The 27,970-nt window shown below is 48.7% G+C and overlaps 4 protein-coding genes across 4 annotated transcripts; 2 read left to right on the forward strand and 2 right to left on the reverse strand.

Annotated features, from left to right (window-relative positions):
* Positions 1 to 2,178: 2,178 nt before the first annotated feature.
* Positions 2,179 to 17,226, forward strand: hgd (homogentisate 1,2-dioxygenase). Its single transcript, XM_036521571.1, has 15 exons — positions 2,179 to 2,345; positions 3,951 to 4,022; positions 4,771 to 4,859; positions 6,064 to 6,169; positions 7,509 to 7,568; positions 8,379 to 8,470; positions 8,600 to 8,634; positions 9,118 to 9,197; positions 9,811 to 9,910; positions 10,282 to 10,406; positions 13,636 to 13,740; positions 14,187 to 14,313; positions 14,936 to 15,117; positions 15,936 to 16,095; positions 16,905 to 17,226. Exons 1-14 carry the CDS (start codon positions 2,331 to 2,333, stop codon positions 16,077 to 16,079), a joined length of 1,332 nt encoding a protein of 443 aa, XP_036377464.1. The 5' UTR covers positions 2,179 to 2,330; the 3' UTR covers positions 16,080 to 16,095; positions 16,905 to 17,226.
* A 1,811-nt stretch (positions 17,227 to 19,037) lies between these two features.
* Positions 19,038 to 21,082, reverse strand: ndufb4 (NADH:ubiquinone oxidoreductase subunit B4). Its single transcript, XM_036522499.1, has 3 exons — positions 20,897 to 21,082; positions 19,788 to 19,931; positions 19,038 to 19,159 (listed from the first exon to the last, which is right to left on the reverse strand). Exons 1-3 carry the CDS (start codon positions 21,071 to 21,073, stop codon positions 19,097 to 19,099), a joined length of 384 nt encoding a protein of 127 aa, XP_036378392.1. The 5' UTR covers positions 21,074 to 21,082; the 3' UTR covers positions 19,038 to 19,096.
* Positions 21,083 to 21,227: 145 nt separating this feature from the next.
* Positions 21,228 to 23,039, forward strand: LOC118796222 (sperm-associated antigen 16 protein). The gene has a single exon (XM_036555020.1). It carries the CDS (start codon positions 21,228 to 21,230, stop codon positions 23,037 to 23,039), a length of 1,812 nt encoding a protein of 603 aa, XP_036410913.1.
* Positions 23,040 to 24,429: 1,390 nt separating this feature from the next.
* LOC118773251 (proteasome maturation protein) lies at positions 24,430 to 27,950 on the reverse strand. Its single transcript, XM_036522104.1, has 6 exons — positions 27,866 to 27,950; positions 27,112 to 27,212; positions 26,682 to 26,742; positions 25,869 to 25,970; positions 25,515 to 25,608; positions 24,430 to 24,891 (listed from the first exon to the last, which is right to left on the reverse strand). Exons 1-6 carry the CDS (start codon positions 27,866 to 27,868, stop codon positions 24,824 to 24,826), a joined length of 429 nt encoding a protein of 142 aa, XP_036377997.1. The 5' UTR covers positions 27,869 to 27,950; the 3' UTR covers positions 24,430 to 24,823.
* Between the last annotated feature and the right edge of the window lie 20 nt (positions 27,951 to 27,970).

Genomic DNA, 27,970 nt, shown 5'->3' on the forward strand with positions numbered 1-27,970 from the left:
CCACTCGCCCCGCCATCCCCGCCACTCACCATCCCCGCCACTCGCCATCCCCACCACTCACCATCCCCGCCACTCGCCATCCCCGCCACTCGCCTCCCCGCCATTCACTCCAGCAGTGAACACACACACAAACGCAGTGAGCACATGCATACGTGTTGAGTCTAATATATATGTATAATATATATTTTTTTTACATCGATGCTCACAGTGATTTTCTCTGAAACGCACACAAAGACCCCCCCCGCCCCAGATTCTGTCATCAAATGCGGAGGCAAAATTAAAATCAGTCATTTTTCCGAGGGCAGATCGATTTCCGCAGACTGAGCCGGGATATTTTCCGGCGTTAGGTTTTTCTCACAGAGAGCGCACACACTAAACTGCCTGGCAGCAGGAGCTCAGACTCTCGCCTCACGCTTCGCTGGAGACCCGTTACTTCTGCCGCCGAGACTTTATTTGCGCCTCGCTATGAGAATTGCCATCATTACCCCCCCCCCTCATACCCCCCAACTCCACCATCCCCCCCCCCAGAAAAAAAGGGAGAAGAAAAAAGAAATGGAAGAAAGAATGAGAAAAGGAAATTGATTTACCATAATATTGCAGAAACATTATCCCTTTTCATTTTCTGTTTGCCAAAAATAAATTACATAAATATAGCATGGGTTTTTGTCAGTAGGCCTATTCCAAGTTATTCACATTGTAAGTTACTCAATTTCTTTACCAATAATATATTTTGGCTTAAGCATATAGTAAATGAATTGAAAATCCATATGCATTTGCTTCTGGATGGTGCCTTTCTTGTTATGGTGAGAATGTTTTGTGTTTAGTAAGCCCAGGCCTGGTGTGCTGGTTGATGCTCCTGCTTTGCCATTTGTCCTCAGCTAATGAATTCAGGCAGGCGTTGCGCTGCTGTTATTCACACAGTGTGCCACTGCATCACCACACCTATTTGCATTAACGGGTCACCTTACTGGCCAGCCCAGGTCATAATCTCATATTGCAGTGGTGAGGGCCTTTAACCTTGGGATCAGTGACGACGAAAGGACAGAGCAGAGGCCGGATCTTCCTGATTTCACAGCACAGACAGTATTAGGGGGCCACTCAGCATCATCAGGTAAGGAAGCTGTAAGCTATCGATTTCAGCACTGCCGGGGTGAGACCAGGTCCTGAAGAGGCTGCAGGATGCAGGAGCGTATGGAATGGGTAACTTCACCTTCAACAAAACTAAAGACAGAAGCAGGGCCAATGTTAACAAGGTTCGCTCTGAAAGCAGCAGAAACACATAACACATAACTTTACAGCTAACTCGCATGCTGCACAGCTGTAATGACTGCTAGTGTTTTCCATTAGCTTGCCTGATATCTCTCATAGATAAATGGCTCTTTCTGAAGATGAGCATATGGATCATATGTTCTGTATGGAGCGTATGGACGAGTGCAGTGCTACAGCGTTTGTTCTGACTAATTAGCGGTTACACATGACCTGCGCGTTACACCTGAGAGTGTTCTCATGATTACACTCCTGCAGTGTTTCTCCGGCGCCGGGGGTGCGCTGTAATTCACCGTTACTCACCTGGGGAATGTGCTTGTGTAGTGATTTAAAAGCAAAGGCACTACGGCTGCACATAAAAGGGCTAAATGCACAACAGCGTTCAACCTGAGAGATCCAATATAGGCTTAGTGCGCTGCCGATCGGTTCTGCAGCCAAGTCTATCATCATTTCTAAACAAGCCACAAAAAGGCAACTTGCTCGTTGACTTTAGTGGCTCAGATCAACACCTCTTGATATGACCATAAATGACGAATGGCGATAAAGCTCGCAAGATAAATCTCTTCTAAAGCCATTCTCTGCTTTTTCCAGTGTTGGCTTTAACGTTTGAGGGGAAAAAAAGCTCTATGGGTCCATAAACCTCTGTATAAAGACTCGTGATATTAGTGTATCTGCAGAAGCAATGAGGTAGCAAACGGGAGGATTTAAAAAACTTTTAAAAGAAGGCACGATCGTGACCCTCGCTCTCCGCAGCGCCTGTCCCCCGGTCCCTCCCCGTACCGCGGGTCTGCTACGCATCTGCAGGCCGTCCACCTATGGAGCCTCGCACCCGGGCGGGGGCTGTGACGTCACCAACTGTGTCTGGGTTCAATTAAACGCATATTGAGAAATAGCTTGGATTCAACAAACCTCCCGAAATTCGCTCACTCGGCTACAGGACACGAGGAGCGCTCGTTGGATCCAGGCTTGCGAAAGCGCATTTCTCCCTCAAAGCTAGTTGAGGTTTAACCTGCGTGTTGTTGGCTAATCAGTTTTAGTGAGGTTAAAAACCTGCAAGACTTAGAATGGCTGGGCTTAAGGTAAGGCTTCGTCTCTTACAGTTAACACATTGTGCCCTTATGCATGCGTCTGCACAACGACTTTACTTTTGTAAAAATTCCAATTCAAATATTCAAAGGTAATTTCACATCTGTCTCCGACCGCGCAAAGCGCGTGCCTGCAGCTGAATGGTGTGAAACGTATCTTTTGAAAATTTTCCTAACCTTTGCAATGATAAAAGTTCAAAAAGGAGATACGAGATACGCGGTTGTTTCTACACAATATGTATGAATATAATACGATATAACAGACATATATTGTTGTGCCAAGTTCGTGAAGGGCGTTCCGCCCGGACCAATCAGATCACTGGAAACAGTATCGCCCAGATGTTCTCCGCGAACGCCCCCCTCGCTGTAGCTTCTGCGCTGGGACGGGTGTAGGAGCACTGGTTTTTCAGACAAAAACAAAGAAAACACCGAACCGAAAACAGAGTTAAATTTGTTATGTTTGCGCTAACACTAAGGAATTGAAAATGTGTCACATCACTCACTGGTTTTAAACAAGACTTAAACATATATACTGTTTTCCATTTTCTGACCAAGCGCTGGTGGTTTTAAATAGCGTTCGAAAGTCGTCTGGGATTTCAGATCCCCGAGATTTGCGCATATTGTTGCTCTTCTTCTGTTTGAACCGAACTTATAGAACGAGCATTTACATCTTCTTACACTGTTGAGCAACATGTTGTGCCAGGAGTATCGGGCTATATTCCATACTGGAGTGTATGATTATTGTTTATGTTGTCTTTCTCTAAAATGATCATTTGCACTAATATGAAACATTATACGGGTTTGTAAGAACGGTAGTTTTCAAAGTGGGTAGACATTATAAGAAGCGAATTAATATCCCCATGGCATGGATTAAACAGCAGTATGGAGTGTTTGACACTACAACGACAGTAATGGGACCACTGAAATATTGGCACCAACTTTTGACACGCGATTGTGGACACGGCGTCGTGGTGTCCTCCGGGCGGCTGCGGGAAAGGTCCGCGGACCGCGCAGTTTCTGCAGACCCGCCATGACTCAGCGCTATTTCTCTGGTCTGCACGACCGCCAGACTCCACCACAACGACTTTAATAGCATTTGTGTGTGAAGAGAGAGACTCCAATAACATATGCAAACATCAATGCCTGCCACATATCACCATCAGATCAAATAACTATGCAGTCACTTACGTGTTAATGTGACACCAAGAGGGATAAATATAAACCCGCATTAAAGTACAGGTGACGTGGACTTGGACACTGCGACTGGGAATGGATCAAGAGTGAAGGGTAACGCGTAATTAGGAGGAAACTAAGGAAATACACAACTTGTGCTGTTGCCTCCGATCAGAGGGGTTGTCTCTGTGTTTGTGTACGTCTTTCTGTCTGTCTGCACCAAAAAGGTCATGTCACTACTGGTCCAGGCTAGTCCTCATGGAGAAAAAAACTAGGCCTATATACAGGCAGGAGTCTTACCTCACACAGAGCCTGCATCATGTGACTAAATCGGTTTTAAAAAGACGGATATGAGAGTCAGAACAGATGTGTGAGACAGAAGCCTGTCTGTAGTGTTGTTTGATTTACGGCTCTGGTCTTTTGCAGTATCTGACCGGGTTTGGTAACGAGTTTGCCTCTGAAGATCCCCGCTGCCCAGGTGCTTTACCTGAGGGACAGGTAACACAGTGTGCTACACGTCTGCATTGAGCGCTCCCTCGTCTCACACACCACAGGGTGTTTCCGCTGCCCCCTCCCTCAGTACCCAGGGGGCCTTTCTCTGCCCGCAGTAAGGCACCGGGCACACCTCATTACCCAGCATCAGGCAGCCGAGGTCGTTGCTCCTGGGGGAGATGAGTGCTTTGTTCAGAAGGACAGTGATGTTGCTGCAGGTCAGGTGTCAGCTTGCAGAGCTGTAACTGCCTTGCCACACTGGCCCCACCAATCAGGGTAGAATGCAGATGGTGTCAGTGTAAAGACAGGCTGATGAACACTATTTATAACAACAGGGCTATGTTTTTTACATCTTATTTAATGGTTTGTGGGTGGTTTAATTTTGGGGTTCTGATACCCACTCATGTCATATAGCAGCGTAACATTATCTGGGTGCTGGGCGCAGTGATGGTATTACAATAGTGATTGGTTCCATAGTGCCAGTTCCATGTTTGTAGGTGCTCATGGGAGTTGGAGTTTGGTGTGTGGCTTCAGCCTCTGACTCCAGACTACATCTCCCATGAGCACCTCCATATTTCCTCATTTAATTCACCCCTGGTTTCTCTGTCACAGTCTGTTTTTGGGTTGTGACATAAAGTCAAAAGCATACTAATGTGAACGAATTTAATTAGAAGCAAAAAGCAACAAAAAATCTTTACAGTTCACAAACACACCCCCTTTTTTCATGATACAAGTCGTCTTGTGTTTTTTCCAGAACAACCCTCAGGTGTGTCCCTATGGGCTGTATGCTGAGCAGCTTTCCGGCTCCGCCTTCACCTGCCCGCGGTCAGCCAATAAGAGAAGGTACTGTCCACTGTGCGGTCGACTCCGATTAAGGACGGGCCAATCTGTGTGACAGATTTATCTTGGCTGCCCCTGAAGAAGAATGATGATGATGTGACAGATGAGATGCACCAATAGTGAGGCTGCCTTCGCCTGTCCACTGTCCCTCACTGTGGGCGGTCCCCATAGCATATAGGGCTCACTTACCTGCTGCAGGGCAAACCTGTCTGTTTAGGAGGGCGATTAAAGCCCCCGAGGCCTTGGCCAGGGATTAAACATGCCACATGAGGATGCTGGAGTGCAGTCAGCTAATCTCTACACAGGGGGACATACTCGTATTACACATACACACACACACATACACACCGCGCGCACACACACACACACATATATCTATAGTTATGTATATATATATTTATATATATATATGTATGCGCACACATTTTTACAAGTCTTCACAGTCTATACACCACTATTATCCTGGCACTGTGGTTTAGCCAGGTTTACAGCTTTCTTACTGTAATTCTATGTTTCTGTGAAGTAGGTGACTCAGCCAGGCAGGCTGAATCACTTTGATGAAATGAAATGTTATGGTAGAATGAAATGGGGAAATATTTTTTTGCAAGTTTAAGAGAAAAGAGAATAGAGTGACTCAGCAGAACAGAGTGACCCAGTGGAATAGAGTGACACAGTGGAATAGAGTGACTCAGTGGAATAGAGTGACCCAGTGGAACATAGCGACCGAGTGGAATAAAGAACAGAGTGACTCAGTGGAATAGAGTGACTCAGTGGAATAGAGTGACTCGGTGCAAGAGACTGACTCAGTAGAGGGACTGGAGGAGCCTCTTTGATCAGTGTGTGTTCTAATCCTTTAGCCTGACAGGAAGCTGGAGGGAGCTGTGCGATCTCATTAAGGCTGATGCGTTCACAATGTGTTGATGCTGCTGTGCCGTACAGCAGGAGACTGTGATTCCCACCCTGGATGGGCTGGTCTCCTCCCCAAACCTGCTAACTAACAGTATTCACAGTTTAACTCCTCCTTACTATACTGTAACACAGACCAGGGTGTGAGCTATCGAGCAGTCTGCAGTATCCTTCCGGCTAAACTGGGTCACGTTCAGGTGGGAGTGAAAGAGTTGTGCCGGTGTTGTTGTAATCTTGCGGTAATGTTGTGTAACGGCTGGACGGGTGTGGCCGTGACTCCTGTCCTTGCGTGTGGTTTCAGCTGGCTGTATCGCATCCTGCCCTCTGTCCGCCACAAACCCTTCACTGCAATGGATCATGGGAACCTCACAGACAACTGGGATGAGGTGGAGCCCGACCCAAACCAGGTGGGGGGCGGGGGGGGGGGGGGTTCTTATGGCAACATGCACCACAACTCATTTTCCAAAATGTGACCAGAGTAATCATTACAGTGGCCTTGTAACCATAAGGCTATCCTTGAATTATTTAATGCTGACATTCGCTTTGGTTTTAGGTGTAGCCTGTGTGGTTACACGTCTGTAAACACACCGGTAAAGAATGCTTGATCAGTGCATTGCTCTGTCATCAGCAATGTTCAGTAAAGATGAGATTATGACATCACAAAGGCCCAGAGGTTCTTTGAAACTCCCACTGCAGTAGGATATGTGAAGGGGAAGCACACTGGATATGTGTGTTACAGTGAATGAATACAGTGGATATGTGTATTACAGTAAATGAGTGCAGTGGATGTGTGTATTACAGTGAATGAATACAGCTGATGTGTGTATTACAGTGAATGAGTGCAGTGGATGAGTGTGTTACAGTGCAGTGGATGTGTGTGTTACAGTGCAGTGGATGTGTGTGTTACAGTGAATGAATACAGCTGATGTGTGTATTACAGTGAATGAATACAGTGGATGTGTGTATTACAGTAAATGAATACAGCTGATGTGTGTATTACAGTGAATGAGTGCAGTGGATGAGTGTGTTACAGTGCAGTGGATGTGTGTGTTACAGTACAGTGGATGAGTGTGTTACAGTGCAGTGGATGTGTGTGTTACAGTGCAGTGGATGTGTGTGTTACAGTACAGTTGATGAGTGTGTTACAGTGCAGTGGATGTGTGTGTTACAGTAAATGAGTGCAGTGGATGAGTGTGTTACAGTACAGTGGATGAGTGTGTTACAGTGCAGTGGATGTGTGTGTTACAGTACAGTGGATGAGTGTGTTGCAGTGCAGTGTGTGTGTGTGTTACAGTAAATGAGTGCAGTGGATGTGTGTGTTACAGTAAATGAGTGCAGTGTGTGTGTGTGTTACAGTAAATGAGTGCAGTGGATGAGTGTGTTACAGTGCAGTGGATGAGTGTGTTACAGTGCAGTGGATGAGTGTGTTACAGTGCAGTGGATGTGTGTGTTACAGTGCAGTGGATGAGTGTGTTACAGTGCAGTGGATGTGTGTGTTACAGTGCAGTGGATGAGTGTGTTACAGTGCAGTGGATGAGTGTGTTACAGTGCAGTGGATGTGTGTGTTACAGTGCAGTGGATGAGTGTGTTACAGTGCAGTGGATGTGTGTGTTACAGTGCAGTGGATGAGTGTGTTACAGTGCAGTGGATGAGTGTGTTACAGTGCAGTGGATGAGTGTGTTACAGTGCAGTGGATGAGTGTGTTACAGTACAGTGGATGAGTGTATTGACTCTCGCTTTCTCCAGCTTCGCTGGCTGCCGTTCATCATTCCCAAAGCCTCTGAGAAAAAGGTGGACTTTGTGACGGTGAGCAGTAACGTCGTGTCACACGTTCTGGGTTCTGACAGACTCTCCTCTGCATCTGATGGGTTCCCTGCTTCTGCTGCCGCTTCTGTGTCTGCTCTACATGTGCCTGGATCTTCTCTGAATCCACTTCACACACTCTCTGGATCTGATTGGCTCTCCTCTGCTCCTAACTTACCATTTCCTGAGTTTTGATTGGCTCTGCTCTGTTTCATCCTGACATATTCCTGGGTTCTGATTGGCTGTTCTCTGTGTGTCTTCCTTACACATTCCTGGGTTCTGATTGGCTGTTCTCTGTGTGTCTGCCTTACACATTCCCACATTCTGATTGGCTGTTCTCTGTGTGTCTTCCTTACACATTCCTGGGTTCTGATTGGCTGGCTGTTCTCTGTGTGTCTGCCTTACACATTCCTGGGTTCTGATTGGCTGTTCTCTGTGTGTCTGCCTTACCCATTCCTGGGTTCTGATTGGCTGTTCTCTGTGTGTCTGCCTTACACATTCCCGCATTCTGATTGGCTGTTCTCTGTGTGTCTGCCTTACACATTCCTGTGTTCTGATTGGCTGTTCTCTGTGTGTCTGCCTTACACATTCCTGGGTTCTGATTGGCTGTTCTCTGTGTGTCTGCCTTACATGTTCCTGGGTTCTAATTGGCTGTTCTCTGTGTGTCTTCCTTACACATTGCTGGGTTCTGATTGGCTGTTCTCTGTGTGTCTGCCTTACACATTCCCGCATTCTGATTGGCTGTTCTCTGTGTGTCTGCCTTACACATCCCTGCGTTCTGATTGGCTGTTCTCTGTGTGTCGGCTGTTGCAGGGACTGCACACGGTGTGTGGAGCGGGGGATGCTAAAGCTCGCAACGGGATCGCCATCCACGTTTACACCTGTAACACCTCTATGATTGACAGGTGCACATCCCTTCCTGACTCTGGGGGCGGGGTTTTTACCCTGCCCACTCGATCTCACTACACTTCCATCTCACGCTTCTGTGTGATATTTCTTTCATTCCTTAATGTCATTTGGTTTGTAATACGCAGGTGTTTCTACAACTCGGATGGAGATCTGCTCATTGGTGAGTCTCTAATGCAGGAGAGACTCCAATATGGTGTACAGTCAGAAAGCTCAGAAATACTCTCTTAAACATACCTTTTAATGCAAAGTGCAAGGAAGACAAAGAGTTGGACTGCTACAGTGAGCTTGTAATATCAAAAATTTGGCTGGGAATTTAAAATAAGTAAGTATAAGTATCTCTGTAAAATCAGTGAACAGAGGATTTAGTGGACATGGAATTCTACGTTATGAAGTGCATAAGGAACTCTGGGTAATGTAGTACAGAAGGAACTCTTGGTAATGTAGTACACAATGTACCTTAGGTATTGTAGCGCACAAGGTACTCTGGATAATGTAGTGAATAAGGTACTCTGGGTAATGTAGCGCACAAGGTACTCTGGGTAATGTAGTGCACAAGGTACTCTGGATAATGTAGTGAATAAGGTACTCTGGGTAATGTAGCGCACAAGGTACTCTGAGTAAAAGCTCTGTTTCCCTTGCTTAGTTCCACAGCAGGGTGAAATCCTGGTCACCACAGAGTTTGGGAAGATGATGGTGGAACCCAATGAGATCTGTGTAATTCAGGTGAGAGTGAGGCTCTGCACAGCTTCATTACAGATCATCTCGGTGCTCCCAAAAGGCAGAGTTACAGGCCTGAGATTGGAGCTCAAACACCGGTGAACGTGCCATGACAGAGTGACGGCCACGTTCGGCTGTGTGGAGGGGGTTCACTCCAGGTCACACGAGGAGAAAGCACACAGGATGCAGACGGCTGTTCTGTGGAAAAACACCAGCAATCCACCTTATAGCTATTATTTTAACCGTGTATGCAGAAATGCAGCTGGAAATTAAATGGATATTTTCTTGGCAAAGTTGACAAGCTTTTAAAAATTATCCCCAGGGAAGGTGTTTATTCAGACGCACCCAGCACACGCCAGGCCAATAGCTCTTATACGGCTGATTTCTCCACATGCGACACGGCCAACCAAACACTTTCCCCGGGTTTAAAATTCTCACAGCACAACCACAGAGACCTTTTTACTCAGCTACAGGGTATGCTGAGAGTAGCATTTAAACTGCGTGGGAACAATGCCTTGAAACACATTAAAAAGTGTTCCAGCATTCACGTTTCAGTGTGCATCTCACGCCTCTGGAGTAGAGCGCGGCTCACCTGTCTCCCTCACCTGTGCTTTTGCAGCAAGGGATGCGTTTCAGCGTGGACGTTTTTGGGGAGACGAGAGGCTACGTCCTGGAGGTGTATGGTGCCCACTTTGAGCTGCCAGACCTGGGCCCCATTGGTGTGTCACAGCCCCCCCTGACTCCTGACACACCCCCTGTTCTCATAGGGGGGGCAGTGTCATATAAACTGTTAATTCAAACTATCTCTTTTTCCGCCAGACTTTATCATATTATTGCCAATTCTGTGACTGATTTCAGCCAAACTGTTTCCTTTAAACCCACTCTCATTTCATTTCAAACTTTATCATGTTTTAGTTTGTGAGGCTGAACTTTTCCACCCTAGGTTATTTTTAGTCTTGTTATTTTGTGTTGATTTCCTCACCTACCTCAGTGAAGCAGAGCTGACACTCAGTGTTGTACTCAACATCTGCACATGCCCGTGGAGCGCCTTTGTGTTGAAGTCACATAATTGGCTGGGCTTCCCTCGCAGGTGCCAATGGTCTGGCCAATCCCAGGGACTTTCTGGTGCCGGTGGCATGGTATGAGGATCGCACAGTGCCCAGCGGCTACACCGTCATCAACAAGTACCAGGGAAAGCTCTTCGCCGCCCACCAGGTGTGTGTGCTCATAGAGAGCCGTGTGTTCTGTGTGAGCACTGCAGGTAACGGGTTGCGTGTATGCCGTATGTACAGTGTGTTCGTTGTGGTATGAGTGGATGTTGAGTATGTTTGACTTGTGAGAAGGTTGCGTTTTGTGTATGAGGTAGGGTGTGTGATATGAGCACCGTGCATTTACTGCATGTAGGATGTGCAGAGTCTGTGTAGAATGCTGTGTTATGGCAGGTGTGTGAGCTGTATGCACTGTGGCGTGTACGCACAGCATAAGACTGGAAGAACCACAGGGCTCTGGACAGCAAGCATGGCCACCAGCAGCGGGGGTGACGTCATGGCGTGTACACAGCATACTGCGAGCATGTGTAGGGGTCAGAGGGGCCTCTACATGGGGCTGTCCTGCCTGCCTTTCAGCCCCTCCCTCTGCTCTGATTCCACCAATCATTTCAGCCACTCTCTCTGCTCTGATTCCACCAATCATTTCAGCCCCTCCCTCTGCTCTGATTCCACCAATCATTTCAGCCACTCCCTCTGCTCTGATTCCACCAATCATTTCAGCCACTCCCTCTGCTCTGATTCCACCAATCATTTCAGCCCCTCCCTCTGCTCTGATTCCACCAATCATTTCAGCCCCTCCCTCTGCTCTGATTCCACCAATCATTTCAGCCACTCCCTCTGCTCTGATTCCACCAATCATTTCAGCCACTCCCTCTGCTCTGATTCCACCAATCATTTCAGCCACTCCCTCTGCTCTGATTCCACCAATTATTTCAGCCCCTCCCTCTGCCCTGATTCCACCAATCATTTCAGCCCCTCCCTCTGCTCTGATTCCACCAATCATTTCAGCCCCTCCCTCTGCTCTGATTCCACCAATCATTTCCGTCCCTCCCTCTGCTCTGGACAGGCTCATGTAACACCTGCATGTTTTTCAGGGGCTTAGCATTTCGTGAGTTAAACTGGGAAGCTCTAATTTAGGATATTTCACTCAAACCGATTTTCCTGAGACGTCGTGTTGAGTAAATAATTAGATCAGCTTGTTAGAATTACAGCGGAATTTGAAAACAAAACTCAGCGTCAGGCACTGGAGCATGATGGGAAGGCGCACAGGTTGTTGGTTTTCGTGGAAGGGGGAAAGAAGTAGGTCCCTTTCATCATTCTGCGGACGTTCGGAGCGGAGCCCGGTGCCGGCCTGGCCCCTCGGCCCAAAGCGTCCCCCCCGTCCCTCCCTCTGAGAGATGGAGCGAGGGCTCGGGGCTGGGGATGGGGCTGGCTCATCCACTGTTTCGTCCTCCAGCTGAGATTGGAAATTGCTCAAATTAACTTATTATTTGCTTGACTGGGCCAATATGTTTGTGTTTTGTGTGTGTGTGTGTGTGTGTGTGTTTCAGTTTTAATCAGGTTTAGAGGGCCTGGTGGTTTGGAGCTATCTGTGGCATTGTAATGCCTTGGAGGCTGCATCCTTCAGGGGCTCTGAAGTCCCCAGGGTGCAGGAGGATGCTGTGTTTGGGTGTGTGTCTGTCTACCTGTTTGTAGGAGTGTGTGTGTGTGTGAGCATGTGAGTGTGTGAGCTTGTGTGTGTGTGTGTGTGTGTGTGTGTGAGTGAGTGTGTGAGCTTGTGTGTGTGTGTGTGTGTGTGTGTGTGTGAATGGGTGTGAGCATGTGAGTGTGTGTGTGTGTGTGTGTGAGTGTGTGTGAGCTTGTGTGTGTGTGTGTGTGTGCGTGTGAGTGTGTGAGCATGTGAGTGTGTGTGTGTGTGCGTGTGTTTGGAGAGGTGGGGGGTGGTAGGGCTAAAGACTGCTGCTATAATGAATTGTATTGATTTTAGAGCCTTTATTGAATGGCGCTTCACAGCAACATTATCAGTGGAGTGCTACATAAAATTGCTGGGGTTTTAACAATTATGACAGAGAAATTTCACAGCGGCAGCCACCCCACAACCCCATTCTTCTCCCAGCAGCACAGTATTAGAAGTTTAGGACCCTTTTCTGGCAGGGCCAATTACTGTGTAACACATGGTACCGAGGAGGGGAGGATAAAGGGGAAAAGACAGAACGTATCATAAAAAAAAAAGAGATTCATTCAAACAGAAACATCTTTCACAGTCAGCCCTACTTCTCACATCTTCAGCTTAGTTTTAACCAGGATGTATAAGCAGAGCGTATAAGCAGCGCGTATAAGCAGCGCGTATAAGCAGAGCGTATAAGCAGAGCGTATAAGCAGCGCGTATAAGCAGAGCGTATAAGCAGAGCGTATAAGCAGAGCGTATAAGCAGCGCGTATAAGCAGAGCGTATAAGCAGTGAAAACAGGTGGTTTCTGAAAGATCATTGGAAGAGTTGATAATTTCATGCAGCTAATTGTCAGTGTAATGACCCGTTGATCCCCGTTCAGCCGTAATGGCGGTTTGGCTCCGGGTCGGTGCTGCTGGGTGGGGGTGCTGCGGTGCAGGCGTGTCTCCCATGCGCAGTTCCCAGGCCTCCCGAGCTCTCTCAGGTGTCCCGTCCCTCCTGGAGGTTCTCCATGGGATCTTTCTCAGGCCACTGTGATGGTGACCAGTTCAAACCCTCAGCTCCTCAAACCCCGCCTTCACACTGCCGGCACTGTGACATCATCCTGTTACCTGACCTAGCCCCCCCCCCCCCGAACATTTTGTTCCCACCAATCACAGGAGAGGCCTTAAATGAGCAGTTCTTGTGTAAAAGTACAGGTATGCGTATCTGTGGGAGAAGAGAAAACCTTTTTGACTGCTAGTGTTTCAGTAATTTAAGTTTAAATTTAACTTTTAAAAGGTTAAATTAAATAAAAAAGTTATTTTACTTAGTGGCAGTTTAAATGATCTGGTTATGGTTCATCTTCAACAGGCTGCTGTTAAATCGCCCTGTGTGTATAATGGTGTGCGTATTAACAGCAAGGTTTCACAGGGGGGAAAAGGTATTTGGATATTTTGGAGGAATTATGTAGCTTTCTATTTTTAATGTTTATTATATAAGTCTGCCATAGCTTACCGTTAACCATATTTCTTATGATGACAACAAATGAGTTGAACTTGAAGCCGTTATTTATGTGTGGAGCTGAGAGAGACTGCAGTTTCTCTCCCGGTGGTGGTGTGTACAGGTCTCTGTGTCTGTTATTGTGAGGAATTGCCATGGAGCTTTTTTTGTAAAAGGGATTTCTCTTATCTCTGTGATATTTTAGCTCTGATTGTATCTGTTCCTGATCTGCCCCATCTCTGCAGGACTTCTCTCCCTTCAATGTGGTGGCCTGGCATGGCAACTACACTCCCTACAAGTACAACCTGGAAAACTTCATGGTCATCAACTGTGTGGCATTCGACCATGCGGTGAGAGCCTACAGCTCATCTGAACTCCCCCACCCCACAGCGCACACACACACACACACACACACACACACAGCACTTTGTGGGCTGTTCTGAACCCACTGAATAAACACACACCCGCCCATTGCTTGCTATGATTCAAGGACATAAGCCTGTGATGTCAGGCCAGTATAACTGTATCCTTGTGCATGTATGCACGTACACACTAGCAGACACTTGCGCGTGCGTGCACACACATACACACACACACACACACGCGCGTGCGCACACACACACAGACACACACACACAGACACACACGCACACACACACACATACACACACACACACACACACACACACACTCACACACACACACACACACACAGTGTTGCATCAGCGCAGGTGTTAGGACTCTCTCACTGTGTCAGTGCCCTGTCTCTGAGTCTCTGTCTCACTCTATTTTCCAGGATCCCTCTATTTTCACCGTGCTGACAGCCAAATCCACGCGCCCCGGTGTCGCCATCGCGGACTTCGTCATCTTCCCCCCGCGCTGGGGCGTGGCCGACCATACCTTCAGGCCTCCCTACTACCACAGTGAGACCCGAGACAGCATCACACACACACTCACACTCACACACACTCACACACACACGCACACACACATTCATTCACATTCTTTCTCACACACGCGCACACACACACACACACACACACATTCACTCACATTCTTTCTCACACAAGCGCACACACACACACACACACACATTCACTCACATTCTTTCTCACACACGCGCACACACACACACACACACACACACTCCAGTTCAACCCACTCCCCAAGCGCGGGTTCGATCCTAGCCCATGTCATCGACCAATGATGACCAGGGATAGGGGTGGTTATGTGGTTATGGGGTCGGTCATCTCACCCCTCAGGACTCCGCGATTCAGCAGTCACCTGTCAGCTGCCGAGATGATGTTAGCAGAATAGTGTTTGCTCTAAGGTGGCCGTACCTGCTTGCACCAGATTGCATGGTTCTGTTGAACATATTATTATTACTCCCCTGCGAGTTTCAACAATTACAAGGTCTGTCATGCTGTTTTTAAATCTCAGTCATTCCTCACACATTCCTTTCCTAATCGCCAGGCCCACAGCCTGTGGGAGAGGTTTGCAAAGTGCTGTGTGTTATGTAAGAGCTCCCCCTGCTGCCCCCTGCAGGGAACTGCATGAGTGAGTTCATGGGCCTGATCAAAGGGCATTACGAGGCGAAGGAGGAGGGCTTCCAGCCGGGAGGGGCCAGTCTGCACAGCATGATGACCCCGCACGGGCCGGATGCAGACTGCTTCGAGAAGAACAGCAGCGCCGTCCTGAAGCCGGAGAGGGTAGCTGAGGGAACCATGGTAACGTGAAGTACAGAAGCACAGAAATAGCAGAATGCAACATGTAGAATTACTACAATGCAGATTTTGCAGTTACAAATTACGTCCTGCTGTGACTTGCTATTCTGAGGGCAATTGCACACACAGGAAGTCAGACTGAATTTCTAGAATCACAGCGGGTTCTGTGATAGATGCAGGAAATGCTCTAGAATCATTACGGGTTCTATGGTACCGATACAGATACAGTTAATACCATATAAACAGAAACGGCAAAACAGAGAATGTAGAATAATACAGTGCAGAGTTTACACTTACAAGAGGAATACCATCCTGCTGTGATACCCAGCATCCGTACCGCAGGTGCACCTACAAACACAGCTCTCCCTCTGAGCAGGAAGCATGGCAGCAGAGTGGAGAGGTTAAGAGGTTAGGGCTAATTATTGGTGTGATCCCCAGGTGAGAGACAGCACTGCTGTTATACACAGGCACAAGGCAACACCAAAGTAAAATAAAAAAAATGCTTCAGTAAATATCCAGCTATATAAACTGGATTCCACATAAGATAAGCAAATGTCTGGATAAGAGTTTGCCAAAAAAATAATTTAACAGATGCAGACATTGAATGCTCTCTGTGCTTCTCCCAGTATAGGTATGGTGAGAGCATGGAATGAGGGCTGAAATGTGCCTCTTTAATCTAAAGGACCAAAAGAGAGCAGAGATAAGCAGCCGTGCTCTGCGGGGTGTCTGTGCTGCTTCAGACCAGTTCAGACCAGTTCAGACCAGCACGTTATATTACGTTATTTTCGTTTAGCATTTTGCTGGTGGCTCTCTTCCCTCAGGCGTTCATGTTTGAGTCGTCCCTCAGCATGGCTGTCACCAGGTGGGGGCTGGACACCTGCCAGCGCCTGGACAAGAGCTACTACAAGTGCTGGGAGCCGCTGAAGAGTCACTTCAACCCCAACTGGAGGCCTGGCAGCCAGTAGAGCAATGAAGACACAGGTACAGTCACACAGAGACAGGTACAGTCACACACAGAGACAGGTACACACACAAAGACAGGTACAGTCACACAGAGACAGGTACAGTCACACAGAGACCGTTACAGTCACACAGAGACAGGCACAGTCGCACAGAGACAGTTACAGTCACACAGAGACAGGTACACACACAGAGACAGGTACAGTCACACAGAGACAGGTACACATACACAGACAGGTACAGTCACACAGAGACAGGTACGCACACAGAGACAGGTACAGTCACACAGAGACAGGTATGCACACAGAGACAGGTACAGTCACACAGAGACAGGTACAGTCACACAGAGACAGGTACGCACACAGAGACAGGTACAGTCACACAGAGACAGGTACACACACAGAGACAGGTACAGTCACACAGACACAGGTACAGTCACACACAGACAGGTACATACACAGAGAAACATTGAAGCAGGTAAAAACACACATGCGCACACACAGGTAGAGAACTCTGGTTAAAGAAATGTCCTGAGATGTGACAGACCATCGCTTACAGTCCAGAAAAAATGGCCAGAAATGATAGATATTGTTGAAAGGTTCTACATAATGTCATTTGAAATGTTTTAGAGATATGTGGGAGAAAACTGAATGCTGAAAAAGAATTGTGAATTTGATCCCCTTTTTGGATGACATCTTTTGATCAGTTGTCATTCTGGGCTATTGTGTATTTCAAAAACATATTGAGTTGTTGCTCTCAAGTGGTCTGTCCATCTGTTTAACCGCGAGTCAGACACAGGCATAACTAATGCAGCGACTCTCTCCTTGCAGGTTCCAGCCCCGCAGACCAGCACAGAACCTCAGCTGACCACACACAGCCAGGGAAGGGCCTATCAGCCAATCAGTTCACAGATCTAATCTTTGTCATGGTGCTGCAGCACTGACATGCGTAAAACAGCAAAGCAATAGGCATACATACAAATACAGACACACAAACATGTTGTAATCACCTCTCTAAGTAACCCAACACAGCACATTCACTATGCTCATCAATAATATGCTATTAATGTGTGATGGGAAACAGTTTTAAAGTCCTGGCAGGATGGACTATCACAATCCATACTCATACACATGCACACAACACACACACACGCATGCACATACACACACACACACATACACTCACACACACGCGCACATGCACACACGTGCACACGCATGCATGCACGCACACACACACACAGACACACACGCACACACATACACTCACACACACGCGCACATGCACACACGTGCACACGCATGCATGCACGCACGTGCACACACACACACACACACACACACACACACACGTGCACACACGCACAAACGCTCACTCACACTCACACACACTCACACACACACACACGTGCACACGCATGCATGCACGCACACACACACACACACACACACACACACACACACACACCGCCATGCAGAGCAGAGCGAGGTGAACATTTCCCAGGATGCCGAGCAGAAGGCCCACTCGCGTGTGCAAATGGGTTAATTACAGCATTCCCTCCGTCACACACGTCTCCCACAATCCTGTGCAAACCCCATCTGCACTCACAGCCCTTCCCAGCACACCCGCCCGCTTCCTCCGCTGGTCATTAGAAAATGGCTGCTCACTCTCTTCCCTGGCTGTCAGACAATCAGGCTGTTTTCGGTGTGGCTGTGAACCATGAACAAGTCGTGCTCATAGGAAAGCTGCAATAAAACCAAACTGCAGAGTTTCGAAACTCCTGACTCCTCGGCTGCTTGACATTCAAAGCGAAGGACTGTGTGCTGTTGTCTCACCTTCAGCTCACGTTTGTAACCATGGTGTGGGGAAGCTGGGGGTGGCAGAGGGAACCGAGGTTCATTTTAAGAACATAATGCGTCTGCTTTTCATAGATTCCAAAGGGAATGCAGCATTCCGGGATGCTATGTCACATGACAGTGATGGTCTCAAACCGGAGGTTCCCGTTTCTGTGTAATCCTCTGAATCTCTCTGGGACGGACCACAATGTGCAAATCCAGCCCCCAGACACTGGACCGTGGCAGGCAGCCCCCTGGCTCCAGCGCAGTCATACACTAATCTGTAGGACACCAGCCTATTGCTGCTCCCTCACTACTACAAGGTAAAGTATACAAAGTCAGAGGCTTCCAGTATGCACACTCAAGGCCTCCTACATGCTGGAATCATCATTTAAATTTTATCAGCCAATGAGTTTTCAGCTCCCCCTCCCAAAGTTATCACCTCATCTGTAGCCCCTCCCACTCTTGCTGACCGTATGTGCTGTATAATCCCATTTCTGTACATCCCGAGCCCTGCACCCCACACCTCGCCCGCAGGTGCAGAGTGAGACCTTCAGTCTTGCATTTCAATACATGCAGGACCCTTTCTGCACCCCCGTACTTTGGAGCATGTCCTGACTGCAGAACAGGTCGCCTCTCATTACCGGCTCATGTGTGCTCATAATGAACTGCATTTACACACCCGGCATTACATTACATTACTTCATTTAGCAGATGCTCTTACCCAGAGCGACTTCCAAATAAGTCACTATGCTAAGAGTAGTTATCGAGAAGTATTAAAAGAGGTAAGTAAGGAACAAAGTTAAGTGCTACCTGGCACACCACAGGTAAGAATCACATCCTCACATTTAATAGTGTGTGTGTGTGCGTGTTTAGGGGGGGGGGGGGGGGGGGGTGACTCATTGTGCAGCCCCCACCTGTGTGATCCATGTGAGCCACTTTGTGCCGGAACGCTTCCTGACTGGTAAGGGTTTACCTGGGAACCTCACCTGAGCACCTGAGGCCCACGCCTTTACACAACATCAGGAGCAGCAATAAAGCCTCAATCACTCTCAGTTTTTCAAACATACAGCAACTCAGATTCTTCCACAAGAAAGACATTTATTTATACGAGTAATAATTAATATTTTTACATGACACATGACATGAGAAGTCCGTGGTTTGCCTTTGATCTGCCCTTGCCATCGTCAGTAGGTGAGCTTGAATCTGCGGTCCATTTTGCCCTCCTTGATCAGCTCTTCCTTGCGGTCCTGGAGACGGAGGAGAGTCTGTTAACTCCACACAGCAGCGGCTATCGGCCTGCTGTTCGGCTAATCCCTCAGCTCAGACAGCTCACCGTCTTCAGCTTCAAACTGAAGCTGCGTGTTCATAAATGACCGAACTTACACTAAATTCACACTAAAACAACGGGATCAGAAGCGTAGTGCCGCGCAAGATTCCACACCGAGGAACTGACTGAAAAGATCGACAGCGGGCGCTGCTCAGGTCTGTTCAATGGCGGATGATTCATGGAGAAAGAAAACTTTTTCTCGCAGTTTCTAAACTAAACAATCAGGCTGTACGCCACTCTACATGACTGCGTGAATCTGGGTGATGACAGGGTTCCCTGTCCAGTCCAATGAAAAACTCTGGTATTACTGGCTTGCATCATCGCTTTAAGGAGAGAAATCTGGCTACAGACTGACAGGGCAAATTGCTTAATAATTTCAAAAGTTTTCATCTGATATTTACCATGACTTAATTTTTTTAATGCTTGAGAACATTTCCAATAGTTCATCATCGAGAATCTATTCGACTTAAAACCAACTGCATTATGGCACACCGCGCAGCTGAGAAGTAAGACAGCATGCAATGGAAACGGATATACGCGTAACTCACCCTGTCCTTCTTGAAGACAACCGTCCAGAACACCAGCGGCAAGAGGCCGAACATCAGTCCCCCCAGCGACGTTTTTGTGGTGGGTCTGAAGTGCTGATAGACGTTGGTGCGCGCATAAGACCAGCGCGTCAAGGCTGGATCTTCCTGAAAACACACACACACACACACACACACGCATCAAAGACACACGAATAGTTCTGCTTCAGAATTACCTTGAACATCGATTACATTACTGGCATTTAGCAGATGCTCTTATCTAGAGCGACGTACATGGGTAACAATTCTTCCATCTCTTTATGCAGATGGATATTTACAGAGGCAATTCTGGATTAAGTAGCTTGCCCAGGGGTACTGCAACAGTGCCCCAGCAGGGAATCGAACCGGCAACTTTTCGGTTACTTTCCCTTGCTCCTTACCACTATGCCACAACGGTATAACGCATTCAGATTTCCAAAAGTATTCAGGGCGAAGACTGTGAGGCCTAACCTCAAACATTTAAGATTAAGGTTTGAAGTTCAGTTCTGTAAGCAACTAGCAGAACAGTGATTTCCGAATGACCACTTAATCGCTGACATTATTTGCACCTACGGCGTGGGACTACATGCAAACATTACTAATGAAGTAAACTGTTTTCTGCGTGGTTTCCGAAAACTGGGGAAAATATCCAGCGCTGCCAACAGGTGTGATTTAGCCAGCTACCGGAGTCTGCCTGTAACGGGAGTTTGACCTCGCTGCTGGTCGTTTTCATTAGATAAAGACAGCCAGTTATTTCAGGTGCATCTCATAACCATCCATACCCTCACCACGACAGCCGCGTAGCCTGCAAGCTAATCTATATCTGATCAGGACAGTTGAAATTGCAGATGACTTTTTCCTTCCACTTCATTTGCTGATTATTTGTAACCTACCAAGCTGATGGTGTCCTTAAGCTTGATAAATGATTTTAGCCACATGCAGGATTTCTAGACCAGGTTTGCTGATTAAATGCTGTACATAAGATCGTGTTGGCACTATCAGTCATGTCCCTGGTTCTGACAGACCCTGGCTATCGTTAGCTAGCGCTAGCTCAGTTAGCTCCCTCTGCCCTTCTGCCGTTCCCCTCCGCTTACGATGAGGTCTCTCCGATGCGGGTTGTTGAGCTGCAGCTGGTACTGCCTCTTCAGCTGAGCCCGGATCGCGGCCCGCTCCTCCTCCGTCCGTCTCTGCTCCGGAGAAAGGTTAAAATACTCCTCCGGGTCCAATGTTTTTGGCCGGGTCGCCAAGGGCGCCTCACGGTAGTCGGCCATATTGGAAAATTTAGACGCGAGAGCAAGAAGACGCGTTTCATTGGTTCTTTCTTTCTCGGGAATGACGTAAAAATCTCGCGTTAACCTGTCACCGGTCGCTCTACGGTGCCCATGGCGACAGTAAACAAAACTGACCTTCGAGGCTGCGAGCAGCATGGCTACGGAAAGCGTGAGAGAACCGGAGGACGGTGCGTACTATCTGGAAAAGGTGTCAATACCCGACGACTCAGAGTACGATTATCAGTATGAAGAAGTGCCGTACGATGACGGCTGGAGCCTGACAGAGGGTGAGGAGGACTTCGAAGCCGCAGTGAAAGCGCTGCGTGAACGGACCGATGACGCGGGTCCGGTGTCGAAGAGCGTCTCCGCGGCCAGGCACCCGGTTTCCAGCGTACCCGAGGTGGTGGACGACTTTCTCCGTAACTTCCTGGTCAGAATGGGCATGCACAGAACTCTGGACTGCTTCCAGACAGAGTGGTATGAGATGGAGCAGCGGGGCCAGCTGAGCGCGGAGCAGGTGGGGCTTGTGCCCGACGTGTACACGCACAACCAGCTCCTGGACAACGAGCTGGAGAAGGCGCGGAGGGAGCGCGACGGCTACAAAGAGGCGGCTTTCAAAGCCGGCGAGGCGCTGGTGAAGCTGCAGAAGGAGAGGGACTTTCACCGCCTGCACCACAAACGCGTGGCCCAGGAGAAGAACCGGCTGATCGAGGACCTCAGGCGGCTGAAGAAGCACTACGCCTCCTACGAGCCGGCCCTGACCGCGCTGAGGGACAAGTACCAGGCTGCCCTGAAGCAGAAGATGCTGGTCAGTTTGGAGAGAGACAGGGCGCTCGGGCAGCTCCAGGGCCTGGAGGTCAGCCTCCGAAATGTGAAAGCCAGGGGAGCTGACCCCGCGGTGCCGGGGGCCGGGTCAGCCTCCAGGGACCCGTGGAGACCGAAACGCAGCCCAGAGAGTGATGCCACAGACCCCGCCAAAGGCCCTGCCCGGAGCTCTCTCAGCAAGCACCCCCGGGACACCGAGTTCCCGACCGACACCCGCGTCAACCCGCACCTGGCCCTGGTGGGGGCGCTGCCCTCCAAAGTGTCAGGGTTCCGTCTGACGGCCTCCCTGCGGGCCCACGCCCTCCCCATCAGCTGCCTGGCCCTGCACCCCCAAAAGCTGGTGGTCGCCTCTGCCGGGGAGGACCGGCTGTGGAAGGTGTGGGGCGTGCCCGAGGGGGAGGCGCTGATGACGGGGGAGGGGCACAGCGACTGGCTGTCGGGCTGCAGCTTCCACCCGGACGGCGGCCGGTTGGCCACCACCAGCGGGGACGCCACGGTGCGGCTGTGGGACTTCTCGCGGGGCCGCTGCGTGCTGACGCTGGAGGGCCACGCCCGCGCCACCTGGGCCTGCTCCTTCCACTCCTGCGGCCACTTCCTGGCCTCCTGCTCCCTGGACACCACCTGCAAGGTGTGGGACCTGAACAGCCAGCGCTGCCGCGGGACGCTGCGAGGCCACGCCCAGTCCGTCAACGCCGTCTACTTCGTGCCTTTCTCCAGCACGCTGCTCACCTGCTCCGCCGACAGGACGCTGGCCCTGTGGGACGCCCGCACCGGCCTGCGTGGACACACCTTCCGCGGGCACCTGCACTCCTGCAACCACGCCTGCGCCAACGCCGCCGGCGACACGCTGGCCTCCTGCGACTCCTACGGCGCCATCAAGCTGTGGGACGTCAGGAAGGTGGCCGCCGTGGAGACCGTGGACATGGGCCCTCACCCCGGCAACCAGGTGGCCTTCAGCCCGTCGGGCAGGACGCTGGCCGTGGCCAGTAACGACGGCGAGGTGAAACTTCTGGATCTGGCCTCCTTGCGGGTGACTGGTCTGGTCGGGCACGAGGACGCCGTCCAGACCGTCATTTTCGACCACAAGGGGGAGTACTTACTGTCCGGAGGTTCTGATGGGGTGATTCATATCTGGTCGTGAAAAGAGAAGCACTAATCAACCAATCAAATTTTACCGCATACACTACCCTTATCAAAGAAATTGTCACAGAGAGCTTCACAAGGAAATTATGCAAGTTATACCAGATATGACATTAAAGTGATGGGAAGAAAAGAGTATCATGCAATGGCAGAACAATCAGAGTAATATATAGAGAAATGAAAAGGAAAAGGAATCAAATTCATATGTTGTACAAACTGAAAAATGCTGCTTTGTCCTTCAAGTTATTGAAATCCTGGTCACGTTTTCTTAGTAGGGATAGACTTAATCACTATGTATAACGCTGTAGGACATTGCATTAAATAACGCTTTCCTTTCTGAGGGTAGAATGTGTAGGTTTTTTAATAAGGCACTTTACTTAACAGAAGGGCTTTTTTTATAGCACACGTGTTGTTATTCCATCATACGCTGAGAGCACACGGCAGAGAATGTTACTGTGATATATCACTCAATATGATCGTGAGTTTCTTACACAGCCAGCACAGGACTGATTTGCGGCTCGATGCCCACTGTTAGCTGCGTCCCTGTTCAGTTTGTATCACATCACACCTCCGGCGTTACCACATTGTGCTTAAAACTCCGGACTGGTGTGCATGTCGATCAACGCCATGTCTGTTAACGTGCCTCTGCACGAGATCCTTCACTGTCACCATTTCTGCGCCCTGATATTCGACCACTCCGGACCCTTGGTTGGATCTGGCATATTCTGATGTAGGTCATACAGATCACTGTCAGGCTGCAGGCTGGTATGATGGTATAATGTAAGGCACAGATATAGGTATGAGACATGCGGTGACATGCGAGAAACACAGTACTCCCTACAGCATGTTTCTCTGAAGGATAGTTTTATGTAATATATATGTATGTATTACATCTGTATCCTAAAACAACTGCTGTTGTGCGCTCCTGCTTCGGTGCTGTTTTTATCTCGGTTATCGATCACTGTTATGTGCTCTCGCCTGTGAAATGCGCTGAAAGCATTTTGCCTTGTAATCCCCCTGAATAAAAGTGTCTTGTAAATATCAGACTGTGTGTGTTGTTGGGGCAGTAGGCATGGCAGTGGTTACGTGACTCCAACCCCACAGGGTTTCCATCAGTTCCGCTCCAGACACACGCCCCCCTCTGGCTCCACTGCAGCTCCGCTCCACAGATCCAGCTCGCAGAGACGTACCTTTCAACGTCTCTCAGTGTTCAGCGCACAGAGCGCCCGAGCGACAGCGTGCAGATTACAGGACAGGGAGCTGATTTCTGGCCTTCCACGCTGCTGATTATTTATTAATTTTTTTTTTGACACAAGCTCCACAATCGGTTATTATTCTCTCAGTCATGCACACCTCTGGACAAGGGTGGACATGAGGAAATTCAGCCAATGGGGTTGTTATTTCTGTGACAGGGTGAAGCACTCCCTACTACACAGCTGGAAGCATGGGGACTTCTATCCACAGACAGACTGCATACATGAGTACGGAACACAAGCTGCATATATTTTATTTTCCTGTTACAAGCCCACACTGCAATAGGGTTGATCTGACACTCAGCACAACTTAAAAAGGGAAAAAAAAGATACACGCCTCTTACACATGTGAGACAACAGCATGAAGGATGGGGTTTTTATTAGAAACACAGGAAATCTAACCATACAAAACCATGTGTGGTGTGCGCTCCCGGACTGTGGTGGCACGATGCTGCGCGCGCACACACACACTTGCGCGCGCACGCACACACACAGCGGAGAAAGAGCAGGCAGACAGCCCAGGCCGACACACTCAGAGTAGACCCATTTTGTGCTCCACCATGATGTGTGGCTCTCCCATGATCTCGCTCTGTGCCGGATCTGCAAGTAAACATTACATCACATTACATTACTGTCGTTTAACAGATGCTCTTATCCAGAGCCACTCACATAAGTTACAATTTTATCCTTTTATACAGCTGGATATTTACTGAGGCATTTGTGGGTTAAGTACCTTGCCCAAGGGTACAACAGCAGTGCCCCAGCAGGGAATCGAATCAGCAACCTTTTGGTTACTTGCCCTGCTCATTACAACTATGCTACACTACTGCATTTAAAAGGGTATTCAAATTGCTGAAAGTATTCAGGCTGCTGACTGTGAGACCTTTAACCTCACACATTTAAGATTAAGGTTTATAGCAGCGCGCTTCTTCCAGAGGCTGTGAGTCACCTTTAACCAGCGAAGCTTTCGCCCACACCCTTGCCTTCAGTTTCCTTGGATGCCTGATGCAAATCACTTACCGGTGGGCAGATAATGATGATTTTGTAACTGTCTATTTAGAAGGGGGGGGGGGGTGGTCACATAGTTATTTAACTACAACAATGAAATGAAGGGTTAAATGACTCTGAAAAACTTTAGACAAATCAGAATGTATCAGGACATGGGGCCACGCAGCTTTCTCACGGTGCTCAAAGAGCCAGTTCCCCCCAGCGTCTTCTCTTACCGTTGAGGATGTCCTCGAACCCGATGCTGTCGTCACCCCCTCGGAGCGTGTCCAGGGCGATGTTGGAACTCTGAAGGAAAGGCAGTCGTTGGATCTGGGGGGGCGGGGGTGGGGGGGGAGATGGGCGAGTGCGAGGGGAAAGGAGCAGAGGGGGCGACACAAAGATGAGGGTAAGAGAAAGAACGGTCAGTGAACGAGGGGAATGGATGCCCCTTCAGATAAAATACAACTTACCGACAAGATCCCACACCAGCCATGTCAGGCATAATGCTAGGGAAGTGAAATTAATACTCAGTGTTGGGGAAAGGGGGGGGATTACATCTCTCACAATACAGCTTTCATAATGAGCCATACCTGTTTCGCTGCCCTGTACTCCATCTGTAGCTTGAGGGGTGCGTGGAGGCCCTGGATGTTCCTGAGGGTGGAGAAGTTCATCTTGTCCTGGTTCAGCTGAAACTGTACAGAGGAGAGCGATGAAGGGCAGGAAGCAGCATTCTGACACTCAGAGACGGCTCAGTGTGGAGTTCAGGGACACAGAGCAACTCAGTGTGGAGTTCAGGGACACAGAGACGCCTCAGTGTGGAGTTCAGAGATGTGTGCTTCAGTTCAGTGGAGTTTATAGGCACAAACATGTGCTTCAGTTCAGTGGAGCTTAGGGACACAGAGACGTGTGCTTCAGTTCAGTGGAGCTTAGGGACACAGACGTGTGCTTCAGTTCAGTGTGGAGTTTATGGACACAGAGACATGTGCTTCAGTTCAGTTGAGCTTAGGGACACAGAGACGTGTGCTTCAGTTCAGTGTGGAGTTTATGGACACAGAGACATGTGCTTCAGTTCAGTGGAGCTTAGGGACACAGAGACGTGTGCTTCAGTTCAGTGGAGCTTAGGGACACAGAGACGTGTGCTTCAGTTCAGTGTGGAGTTTATGGACACAGAGACATGTGCTTCAGTTCAGTGGAGCTTAGGGACACAGAGACGTGTGCTTCAGTTCAGTGTGGAGTTTATGGACACAGAGACGTGTGCTTCAGTTCAGTGGAGTTTAGGGACACAGAGACGTGTGCTTCAGTTCAGTGTGGAGTTTATGGACACAGAGACGTGTGCTTCAGTTCAGTGTGGAGTTTATGGACACAGAGACGTGTGCTTCAGTTCAATTTAGGAGAGTACTTACGTTCTTCTCTGACAGCTCCAGAGGGTGACTCGGGATTAGCTCATTCTTCACACTGCTAAAGCTGTAACCAAACAGGGACACAAGAACAGTGGGCAAAACTGTAACGGTTTACATAAGCAAGGGGCAATTAGACATTCTACACATACATAGCAACACATTTCACCCCAAAGGCTACACTGCAAAAACCTAAGAACACAGCTGCACCATCCACAGAACACATACCGCAGCAATTTTCCAGGACTAGCTTTTGATCATGCAGAAATGCAAAGACTTCATCAAAGAGGAACAGTACAAACATGTATTCAGTTACATTCTACTGTTAGTTATAGCCCTGCACACAGTGTGTGTCTACAGAGAGGACGTGGCTCACCGAGGTAATGCAGAAAGAGAAAGGATTTGTGAAAATAACTGGATCATGATATGAACTCACCCTTTTCGAAGCGTGTCGGGGACTCCGTACGCTCCGGCCTGCGGACACAGACCCGTCACCGGGACGCTGTCCTTCAGCTGGGACCGGAGACCGCGGGTGTTCTGCAACAAGTTTCAGTTAATGACACGCCAACCACCATACAAAGTATGTGGTTTAATACTGCTGGACCGCTACATTGGCCACTGATGTTTCAGTAAAGTCAAAGCGATCATGAGAAAAAACCTGTGTTGGACACCCATCTGGCTGGCTAGTTAGGAAAACAGTGAATGGACATGATATACAACTATCCTGCAGCCCAATGTTTCTACATTAAAACTTGACGGATCCACAGAAAGTCAAGCAGCCAGCTTCGCCACACAACTGCATTACACTGCATCTCAAGTGGCTTTCAGACAAACACATGATGCACCGCCGTTAAAGACACATCGCGCTTTCAGTTTCGGTTAATACCAAACCGATCCTTCTAATCAGAGTTCAACGCCTATGTAAATTCATGAGAAAAAGTAATTCTTATACGGCTAATGCCACTAACAGTAACTGTACAGACAACTACACATCGAATTAAAGACAAACCGGCTGAAATCATGACCCTGCTCTACTCCCGCTAGCGACAGTGACTAATCAAATCCGAGCAATTGATCAAAAGAAACGCTGACACGGCTACGCTTAACACAATCACCCACCACCGCTGACTAACGCCGTTTAAAACATAAACACAGATGTGATAAACAGGTTTAAAGAAGAGCGCAGTTACCATCTTTGAGTATTTATCGTCTGCTGAAGGCCGCTCTGTACACAACCAGCTCCAGGATACGGGATCGACACTTCCGGTTCACGAGCGAGGCTCGCGCTTTAGACA

This window comes from Megalops cyprinoides, chromosome 2 (assembly GCF_013368585.1).
Source record: "Megalops cyprinoides isolate fMegCyp1 chromosome 2, fMegCyp1.pri, whole genome shotgun sequence".
NCBI classification, from domain to species: Eukaryota; Metazoa; Chordata; class Actinopteri; order Elopiformes; family Megalopidae; genus Megalops; species Megalops cyprinoides.